The sequence below is a fragment of the Lycorma delicatula genome, chromosome 2 (genome assembly GCF_047948215.1).
Source record: "Lycorma delicatula isolate Av1 chromosome 2, ASM4794821v1, whole genome shotgun sequence".
NCBI classification, from domain to species: domain Eukaryota; kingdom Metazoa; phylum Arthropoda; class Insecta; order Hemiptera; family Fulgoridae; genus Lycorma; species Lycorma delicatula.
The window spans coordinates 221,342,151-221,353,653 of record NC_134456.1 but is presented as its reverse complement, the minus strand read 5'-3'; the positions used below and the strand labels follow the sequence as shown (position 1 = coordinate 221,353,653).

At 28.4% G+C, this 11,503-nt stretch overlaps 1 protein-coding gene across 1 annotated transcript; it reads right to left on the bottom strand.

Moving 5' to 3' along the window:
- Positions 1 to 735: 735 nt before the first annotated feature.
- On the bottom strand, positions 736 to 7,269 carry LOC142320377 (pleckstrin homology domain-containing family G member 5-like). The gene is made up of 4 exons (XM_075358085.1): positions 7,029 to 7,269; positions 4,918 to 5,028; positions 983 to 1,132; positions 736 to 885 (listed from the first exon to the last, which is right to left on the bottom strand). The coding sequence occupies exons 1-4, from the start codon at positions 7,029 to 7,031 to the stop codon at positions 871 to 873; spliced, it is 279 nt and encodes a 92-aa protein (XP_075214200.1). The 5' UTR covers positions 7,032 to 7,269; the 3' UTR covers positions 736 to 870.
- Between the last annotated feature and the right edge of the window lie 4,234 nt (positions 7,270 to 11,503).

Below are 11,503 nucleotides of genomic sequence, written 5' to 3'. Positions count from 1 at the left end.
AAATTCAAAAAATCAGTAGAAAACATGATAAAAAATAAAATCTAATCCCACATTCATTACTGCCTTTACTCACACCCGTTAAAAGTTTCTAATACGTTTTTCTGCATAACTATTCTTATAAGACACAATGGTTTCTTACTTTTCCATTTCTTGTAAGTAGATTTGATTTTGGAATCAAAAACGCTTTATAAAATCATATATTTACACGAATAACTCTGATATTCAAAAAAATAACATGTTTGTGAAATTAGCTATAAAATTATTTGATTTTTATAATATTTAATAAAAGTAATAATCTCAGAATAAAAAAAAAAACATATATACAAAATATTTTACTTTCTACAATATGCAAAACATTGTAATATATAACATTTGTTTTTTCTTGAGTTTAATTTGCCAGTTATTACAACAAATAAAAACATTTGTATAAATTTTCAGAAATTTACACTTTACTTTATGTAAAACACATGTAACTTCTGCGAAGATCTAAATGTTAGATCTAAGATCTACATGTTCTCCTTTCCGTATTTCAAAAATACTGATAGTTTATTAATGTTAAAAATTCTTATTTTCTTTGTTATAGTACTGAAGATGATTCCACTGGAATTGAAATAGCTATATAGTGAAACTTTATACAAGTATTTTTATTTATTGTAATATATATTTGATAATATATGTAAAAGAGTGCTAGTCTGTAATAAAGTGAATTTATTTTTTACTTCATTTTTTGAAAATCTCTGTTTTAGAACACTTTTTTAATAGACTACGTGCACTCTACATACTGATCAATGAATGTTATTAAAAATAATATTCTGTATAATGGAACCAAAATTTCACGTAGAGAGAGAAGCCATTTTCTGATTTCTTTTTTTAATAATAGTTCATCTAGCCAAAACAAAAAAAAAAACAAATTATTAAAGTATCTGATAGTAAAAATATCTTGCAATATAAACAAAGTACATATAGATATAAACATACATACCATTAATTCTAGGCTTTGTCGGTGTTCTTCAATTTCAGTATGTTTTTGAATTGCTTTTAAAAGAAGTGAATATTTGGTTAGTCGCTGCATTGGTTTTACAAGAATATCCATTAAACCAAGCCTGTTACAACCTTTTTGAGTTTCACACCACTGTAACATGTTGCAAATTATTACAATAAACATAATCATAACAGAGAGAAGCTTATTTAATTCTAACTCAGAAAATATTGCAGTAAAATTTGTCATAAATAAAACGTTTTGGTAAAAAAAAAATTATCTGTTTAAAGTATTATAAAAATGGATAAGAAAAATCTGTATCGATTACTTTAATATCTAATGTTTAATATTTAAGCATGAAAAAATAATAGAATGAACAATGAATTATTTCTTCTAGAAATAATATTTAAACTGTGGAGAAAAGATCATTTGTTGCAAACAGCTTCAGAAGAGGGCAACAGATAACAGTAGCTGATCTAAATTCTAAAGCTACAGTTCATCCAGTTCCAGTACGATGGTCTCTAGCCAATTTACCATATTTATTCGAGTACCCCACATTTTTTTTCTTGGAACTGGAGGGCGTAATTGAAACAGAGCCTTTGGCCACGATTATTTATGTAAAATAAACTTTTTCTTAGAAATATCTAAATTCAATCACATAATTATAGTTACGTTAGGCTATCGTTTATCAATACCAGATGTCGCTTATACAGAATACATCTTTAATTATTATCATCCTCCTCATTCTATCGTTGGGAACGAAGTTACGGTATTTTAGTAAAACTGACTCATGCTGTGTAACCTGCATCCGGTTCTAATGACACTACAGTTACAGTGTCAGTTACCGATCGTCATCTTGTCTATTCACCATAAGTCATTGTACTTTTTGTATATGTGGACGGTAATGTGCATTTTATCTGTTTAGTTTATCTTGTAAAGTTTAATACGGTGATTTATTTTAATTACGGCATTAAAATGAATACAAAAGAACAGCGTCTACGATCTTTTACAGTAAATGAAAAACTGCGCGTTATAGAAGGGGCTGAAAAACTTGGAAATCATAGGCAGGAAGAAAATTTGACGTAGATGAAAGCTGCATTCCAGACTGGCGTAAGAAGAAAAAACTTCTGGTGAAAGGCACTGGTAATAAAGGGCTTTTCGTGGCTTAAAACCAAAATATACAGACCTAGAAAAAACATTGTATGACTTTGTTATGGAAAAAAAGAAATGCGGTTATGTTGTCATGAAAGAAATGTGTCAATTATATGCTTGTGAAATTGCTAAATCGTTGAATAAAGTTGATTTTAAAGCAAGGCGTGGATGAATAACATGATTTTTTGCACGAAATGATTTGCCAATAAGACGAAAAATAACCATTTCTCAACGACTTCCAGACGCTTATGAACAAAAAGTATTACATTTTCACAAATACATAATAAATCTTAGAAAAGGCTATTAACCTTCTAAAATAGGAAATGCTGATCAAACCCCGTATATTTTGAAATGCCAATTGACAAACCATAAACAATAAAGGTGAAAAAAGTGTTACGATTCGCACTGGTGGTAATGAAAAACAAAGGTGTAGTGTTACGCTTTGCATTACTTCTAATGGATCAAAATTACCGCTGTACATAGTTTTTAAAATAAAAACTGTTCCTACCGTACAGGTAAATGGAGTTATTGTCAGAGCACAGGAATAAGGTTGGATGGACGAAAACTTAATTGTACATTAGATCAGGTGGGTGTGTATGGCAAAAGCGTATGGCAGAAAGTATGGCAAAAGTAAATCAGGAGATTTACTTAATAAAAAAAATACCAGTATACTAGTAATGGATAGTTATCAGCGGCATACGACTGATAAAGTGAAAGACATTTTAAAAAAGGGTATGACAGACCAAGTAATAATTCCAGGCGGATAGACATCTCTATTGCAACCACTAGATGTCTGCAGTAATACACCGTTGAAATCTGCATTAAAACAACGGTACAGTAAATGAATGGCAGATGAAAATTTATATCTCATGCCTACACGAAAAATCAAACTCGCAGATTTTAACCAGATTTGTGTTTGGAAAAAAGACGCTTGAGAAAGTATTTCCACGGAAGTAGGAAGTAAATGTTTTAAAACATGCGAAATATCTAATGAACTTGATGGTAGTAAAGATGATCACCTTTGGCAGAGCGACGTGGAGACTACCGGTAACTCTTCTACAGACATTGACAGTGACAGTGACTAATTAAAAATAAAATCCCATATTAAAAAGTGTATTGAAATGATCCTTTTCAACATGATACTTAGTTTTGGTTTTACTGGACTACTGATTCTGAACTAAACTAGAACATACGGTAATTAATTATTAATATAATATTAATATTGTAATTTAACTTTACATTTAATATTGAATTAAATGCTTTACTTTCTAAATATTTTCATATTTACATATTTTTTTATCATATCTGTTCTTATGTAAAATATCAGTATATACTCTATTTTTTTTTTTTTTTTTTAGATTTTCGGTCCAGAAAATCAAGGTGTGGGGCTTATTCAGTGGCGGGGGGTACTCGAATAAATACGATATATTAATATTGCAATTGTTTTTGCAAGTAATGGTATTGTCTAATAAGAACAATAAAAAATATAATTTGTCTACATAAATAAAATAGAAAAATAATTTAATTTAAAAAAATAATAAACATAAAAAACAAAAGAAACAAAAGAAAACTTATTTTTTTTAAAATTAAAAATAAAGAACACTTAAAGTAATCAAGAATAAATAACAATAAATTAGATCCTACAAGTAACTTCCACCCAAAAAATGAAGTGTGTGTGTGTGTGTGTATATATGTATATATATATATATAATTAATGAATCACTAAAAATGAGAGGCCCAAGCCAGTTTACAATGCGTTCTAAATAATAGTACAGTAAATGATGGAACATATTAAAAACTGTTTAGTAACCAAATATATACAGGCATGCATCCGAGGGAGAGAACTGACCTACTCTCAATAATTTTCTCCATTTTAGCAGCTCAAATAAAAGAAAAAAATGTCTACTTAAAAAAAAAAAAAAATTCTAAAGAAATTCAGGTTAGCGATAACACTTGACTTAATCTGTGTTTCTATTATGTATAGTTACAAGGATAAAATGGTATTACAGACTGAGTAACAGCACATGAAAGTTAAAGACACAGCACTACATCTTTAACCATTAAGGGATAGTAACTATTGGCTTACTCTATAGGCTACCTTATGTAAAAATTTGAGAAAGATTGATATAATAATTATTTAATAGCAAGCAATAAAAATCAAGCTACATGTTACAAGATCCAAAAAATGGTGTATTTTTTTGTTTTCACAGCAAAAACATATCTTAAATAAATACAGAAAAAAATTTTACTTAACCATTAAACATAGAATACAGTATAATACAGAATACTATGTAAATTTTAATGTTTTTTTTTTTTTTTTTTTTTTTTAATTTGGTAGACAGTTTGTTCTTTTATAACCCTTCAAAATGTGTATATATAAATTTCACTTCTGATAGTTCTATATGTATTCCTGTTCTTTTCCAACCTAGGATTCATATCAAAATAAAATCATACTATCCCTTTCAAAAACTGTCTCTAAAATTAACGTCAAAACTTTCTTGCTGTTAAAACAATCTTTTAAATATTGATCTAATTGTTTGATATTTAAGGATGTTCATTAAAGATGATGTGTGCAGTTGAATATGTGTGAATTAAAATATGTCTATGTTGAGTTACAAATATAAGCACATACACACATACACACACACGCGCATGGCTTCTTACATGTATGCACAATCAACAATACAAAAAAAAAAGTGTTACTGCAGGTACTCTTTTGACTGTGACAATTAATTTAACAAATGAAATCTCAAAATTTTAAAAACTATTATAAAAAATAAACTCACCACAAGGTACGTCGTGAACAGTTCATTTTCTTGGTGTTTTTCCCGACAATATTGCTGACATGAACTTTGTTCAGCACAATATTTTGTGTATGGACGAAAAATTTCTTCAAACTAAAAAAAAAAAACATAATTAATTATTTCTGTACATTAAAAAAAATATACAAATTACTAATTTGGACAGTTTAATATTAATTTATATTATTAAGGTATATTAATATTTAGTTCAATTTAGATCATTTAATTTAATTATTATTTATTTTGGTATTATTATTATTATTATTATGCTTTTACGGCCAACATGGGACCACTTAAGTCAATTTTAGTTGGATCTTTTCTGAGAAAAGCGTGTTATTTTACTCTTTCGAGCTGCCCAGTATTTCTTCATCCGTTCAGATCTTGCTTTCTTTTCTTCATCCGTAAACACCCTCTTCGTTGTATTTTGTTGTTTGTCTGTCTTTTGTTTAAATCTAATGCTTTTATCTTTTAGCTTTGTAATTTTTCCAGTTTTATTCTGTAGGTCAGTCAGGAAAATTCCCAATTCTTTCATATCTTCTCTAATTTCTTTGATCCATCCTACTTCTAGCTTTTGGAACCAGAGCTTTTCAATGATATTTCTTGACAGTCTTGTTTCCGGTGTCCTTATGAGATGACCGAAGAAAGAGATTCTTTTTTTCCGCATAGTATCAGTAACAGGCTCTATTTCTCGATACACCACCTCATTTGGCACAATCCACCATTGGCCTTCTTTTTGGTGTTTTTTATTGATACACGTTCTGACAATTCTCCTCTCTATTTTCAGAACTTTTTCAATTCGGTTTTTCTGAGTGATTTTGAAAAGGGTCTCGCTTCCGTATGTGACTTCTGGCTGTACTACAGTTTCATAATGTTTAAGTTTTGTTTTAGCCGAAAGGCATTTTTTGTTATATGTTGACCAAGTTAATTTTTGGGATTCATTTTATTTGTCCTGTTTTGCCATGTCACTTTTTCATTTAAATTATAAGTTATTATTTCCCCTAGATATTTAAATTGTTTTACTATTTTAATTTTCTGATTGTTTACCGTAATGTGCTCTATTACCAGAGGATCTATGGCCATTAGTTCAGTTTATTAATTCAGTGTATTGATATAGAAAGAGTATCTATATAAAAATTAACTTTTAATATTTATATGTGAAATGAAAGATAAGCTCACATAAATAATTATAATAATATGAAATACTATTGACCATCATCTTCATTCTATTTAACTCTGTGCATAATTATTTTTAATTTGCTTTTGTAAGTTAAAATTAAAATTGTTTCATTAACGTTTCAGTGTAATGATGTTGGCCTCTCTACTAATTTATTATAAATGGTAATGACCATAATAGTCAATGCTACATAAAATTTATTTTTTTAAAAAACATCCCATATAATTTTATACATTAGAATTCCTAAAAATATTGCTTACAGGAGATTAAATGAAGAGAATATAAGAAATCTTGGTGCACTGTTCATTCTTGAGTGTATTTTAATTGTCTAACACTCTAATTTATGATTATTATTGCCTTTCTTCTAATTTATGATTATTTATTTTTAGTTGATTTTATTAATTTACTTATAATAATAAAAAATTCAAGCATGCTTCTACACAAAGTACATAACAGAGATGAAATTATTAATAGAAAAAAAAAGGCAGATCCTTGCTAGGAATGAATCAGTTGATGTAGATAACAGCTTGCTAATCACTTCAACAACTGGCCAGCCTGCAACTAGACCTTTGAATTTTTAAAACTTATTAAAGATTCCTATGACACATGGATTGTGAACTAGCAAGCACTCAGTTTATGGTATGAATGATCACACCAAATAAAATAGAATGAATTGGTAAGTTCTGTAACACAGAGAAAATAATAATTTACTGAATATTTGTAATGAAATTATTTTAAGAAACTCTGGAAATGAGTATTAAATGGATGGATAATTGGAAAGTGTAATATAGTTTTTCAATAGTATTATTATATAATGAAGAATGTAAATATTTTGTGATTATAGGATTAGCACAGAATAATAAGAATAGAGAATAAAATCTAATGTAATGTCAAAAAAAAAAAAAAAATCAGCAGAACTAACCATTTAGGCATTTTCTTTGCAGCTGGAATAGTTGACAAATCATCTTTTAACATATATTGTCTTATTCCTCTCATATAAATATTCTTCCCAATTAATATCTTCAACATTAAATGGAAATATTTCTTTATCTTTTTGATCTAATGATTTCCACAGATCTTGAGTATTCTTGTTAGACAAATTCCATTGTCTTATACAGAAATATAATATTGACTATAAAACTTTGTCAATTTTTTCTGATACTTTTAGCAGCCTGTAAACATATCAATAAAAATAAAATGAGTTGAAGATTCATATTTTTAACATATTTTTTGTCATGAAAAATTTGTCAAAACTAATGTAAATATATATAGTTGTTTTATAACTTTATTAATAGAGAGTAATTTATTTGAAATATGAACAAAGTGTAAAGTGAAAGAACATTTGTAAGGGTTTACAGCGAAGTGATGTAATTACTGAAGTTTATTTATTCAGAAAGAAATAATCTTTAATATATTATAGAAATTATTCGTGTAAAGTGAACAATTCTTAAATTTTTGTGGGGAAATTATCATACTTTTATGCAAATAGTTTGTCTTTTTTTTTTAATAGTGTAGGTAATAATAATTAAACTTTCAAATTATAATTTTTAACTCCATCATTTTGTCAATCTTTATGACAAAATGGTAACATCTTGTGTGATGCCTTTTCTTAAGTGGATAATAGTAATATTAAAAAAGTTAATCGAGCAATAAACCCTGGCCATTCTTGGCTTAAATTTCCTGTGGTAAATTATTAGTAAAAACAAAATCTTACCTTTTTCCTTTACCAAAAATTGGTGCAATGGTATCTATGAGTAATGCCAGTAGATAATGTAGAAAGAACTTAAAAATACTCAATTTTATTTTGTCCGTTTCTAAAATGATGATGGAAATGGTGTAGGCAGATATATTAAACCATGTGACTGGATTTTGTGTATTTGAAACTTATAGTATATTAGTGGATATTCAATACTGTCCTTCTCTCTTCTGTAACAAATTTTTTTTTTTATTCTACAACAATACATGAAAATTAATATAAGATTAGCTTATTTGAGATAAAAGAATAGACCTCATTAGTGTTACAATAATTATTGCCCCTCAGGGTTCTTAATTTTTGCAATTGTAAGAAACAGTGAATCTGCAAAACATAATGTTTGTCAAGGAACCACAGCCTTTAGGGATTTCACAAATTGCTGTTCATAATTACATCTACAACACTACACATGAACAACTTGTGAAAGTCTTTGAGAACAAGAAGAAAGGTGTGCAAATTTGCATGGATATTCATTGAAATCATTTTCAACAATTACTATATACTTCATAACAACATAACAAATACACTGCATATAAATTCTTATGCACTTTACAACATAAGTATACTGAGATGAACAAAACAGTTTTTTCCTCAGTAAGCTAAACTTTAATGTCATCTAAATGAAGATCCTAATAAAGTTCTTGTTGATTTTTTTTCTAATTTGCACAGGCAGAATAAGTTGGGTGATTTTAAAATTAACATTTTTTTTTTAAATAGTACATTTCTTTTTAAATTCCTCATTTAATTTTCTGATCAGTCTTTGTTGTCTCCAGTTATTCAGAATTCCAAAATTCACAATTTTATACTGTCATTTACAGTAAAGTTAATGGTTTAAAAAATAACTTTATTGTAGCAAATTGGCAAATATAATATCTGCTACCTTGAGGAAAAAATTATAAAAATAGACCATAATTCACAAGCAACTTGATAATTTGTCTGAGCAAGAATGTTGAGGCACCTTCTCATTGAAATTAGGAAGAAACTGAACTGTTTTAGAAGCATTACAGCTGTTTTTGATTTTGACATTACCTTTATACTACGCTTTTTATTCTCTGAACATTGTCCAATTCTTTAATATAAGGAAATACTAGGAAATCCTACTAGGATTCCTATACTAAGAAATTTTAATACTGCGCACAGACTGTCAAATTTTAACAAGTGATAAGATGTGAATGGAAATAGAATAACAGGCACAGAGCAAGACTAGTAGTGAATAGTAAAATGAATTTTTTTAGGAGATTGCATTCAAAAAGTAACAATACACCAATCACACACTAGAATAACAATATGTAACAGTAGTTGTTGAAAATGATTTCCATGAATATCCAGGAAAATTTGCACACCTTTCTTCTTGTTCTCAAAGACTTTCACAAGTTGTTCATCTGTAGTGTTGTAGATGTAATTATGAACAGCAGTTTTAAGTCCCTGGAGGCTGTGTTTCCTTGACAAACATTATGTTTTGCGTAAAAAAATATGTAAAAATCTGGTGGATCTAAGTCCAATAGTAACTTCATGGACTGCCTGGCAGTAAGTGCCATCTTGTTGAATCCAAGCATTATTAATTTTGTCCTTGGTTAGCGTTCCCATCAACTGGTAAATGATTTCACAATGACAAGCTGAATTTATTGTTTCTCTGAAGAATATTGGGCTAACTATTTTTTCCTGGATACTACAATCCACACCCCAATCTTCTGGACAGGTAGTGAAATTTCATGTATAGTGTAATTTCATGCACATACTCTGATAAATAGAAGCATGTCTCATCGGTATAGAAAAAAATGTTCAAAATATGCATATCATCCACTAGAAATTGTTAAAACCATTCACAGTATTGAAGTAGTTTTTCGCAGTCTGTGATCAGTAACTTTTGAACTGCATTCATTTAATACAGAGTAAGACTGACCTTCTTATGATTTGTCTTGTGTGTAGTTGCTACATTCTTTTTCTGTTGTTCCCATGGACTTGGTGGCATAGCAGTCAATATGTTTGAAATTTTTCAGTGGGTACTGAAGGTCTATTACTTCTCTCATAGTTCTTTACCTATCATATCCCCCACATCCATGATAGAGCTCTTACACAACATGATCTGTTGAACTAATGGAAGACTGGTCTTTCACTGTTAATGTAAATTAATTGTGCTCTCAGAAGTGATATTCAATAAGAAATATTTGCTGCTCTAATGTTAACTCCATTCTGAGTGCACATAGAAAAGCACAGTCTCAACTGATCAACAAAAAACATACAATGAAAAACAAGAACCAAACTGCACACATGCAGAATTACCATCCTTTGGAGAAAAAATATCTTGCAGCACACAGAATACAATCCCTCAACATACGAGGGAAATAATTGTTTTTATGTAGATATATAGTTATTTTTCAAATGCAATGATGTTTTAAATTGTCAGGACATGCATACATATAATTTTCATTATTAAGATATGTAAAATAAAAATCTAAAAATAAAATCTAACCTAAAAAAATATGTTTAATAGTCATTCACTAACAAAATATAGATTACGTAATCTTATTTAGATTATATGAGATGTAAGAGTATAGTTTTATGCAGGTCCAACAATCAGTGGTAATTGGTAGGAATAACATCTAAAATAAGAGTCGCTCCATAACTGAAAAGATAGAAATGCTGCTAAAAGTGATAACTTTTTGTAAGAAATCTTCTTTAAAGTAATTATTCTGATTTGGTAGGCCAAATTATGTGTTTTGCTAAGAACATAAAACAATACTTAAAGATTCAGAAAAATAGGAGTATACAGAAAAACCTTTAGGCTGGATCTGCTTCTTAAATTTAAATGTAAAATAAAATCTATAACTAAGACTTTCAAGGTATTTTGTAACCTTTTGAAGAAAGTTAATTAAATTTAAGGTGCATTTAACTCTTAAACAAAAATTCTTTCATTACACATAGATTTTCATCATCCATGAACACTCTGTTTTAATTAACACAATGGCAAAAAAACTTTTAGGAAATTAAAATTGAAAAAAATATGTACCACTAGTTGATTAGCAGTGTGATAAGTAAAGGTGAAATTAGATCCAAAACACATATAAATATAAAAAATTTTCCATTGTATGTAATTAGCACTAACACTGCTGGATAAAGCATAAAGTTTAACTTTTTTAATTGAACCCAAGAGACTAATAATAATTAATAATTTTAATTATTAATTAATTAATTTTAATAATTTTTATTAAAATTTTAAAACTCATCTGCAATCTAAATTCCATGCTGAAGCAATTACTATGTTAGTTACCATATCAACTGGTATTATATCTGCTATAACATGAGGATCACATTCCATGACCCTTAAAACTCCAGTTGCATTTCCAACTAAAACTCCAGTAAGGCCATATACATTGTCAATCCAACCTGGGACAGGTTCTTTATTTGAAGCTGTGACTGAAAAATATAAAACGTTTTCATTTCGTCTTTATTCATTTGTTTTTTAAGAGTTCTTTACAGACTAATTTAAATTAAGCCACTTCCAATGATAACATTTAAGATATATATATTGGTGGTGTAACCAGTCTTGATGCTTGATGCTATGGCAGTGAAAGCTGCAATTCAAATCATTTTACTATCCTTTTAGCATAACATTTACGTCATTACTTCAATATCTGACCATT

Excerpts from the sequence above, each read along its gene's own strand:
- LOC142320377 (XM_075358085.1), bottom strand. Across the intron at positions 1,133-4,917 it reads TGTTCACGACGTACCTTGTG|TGGTGTGAAACTCAAAAAGG; the intron begins GTGAGTTTATTT and ends AACATGTTACAG.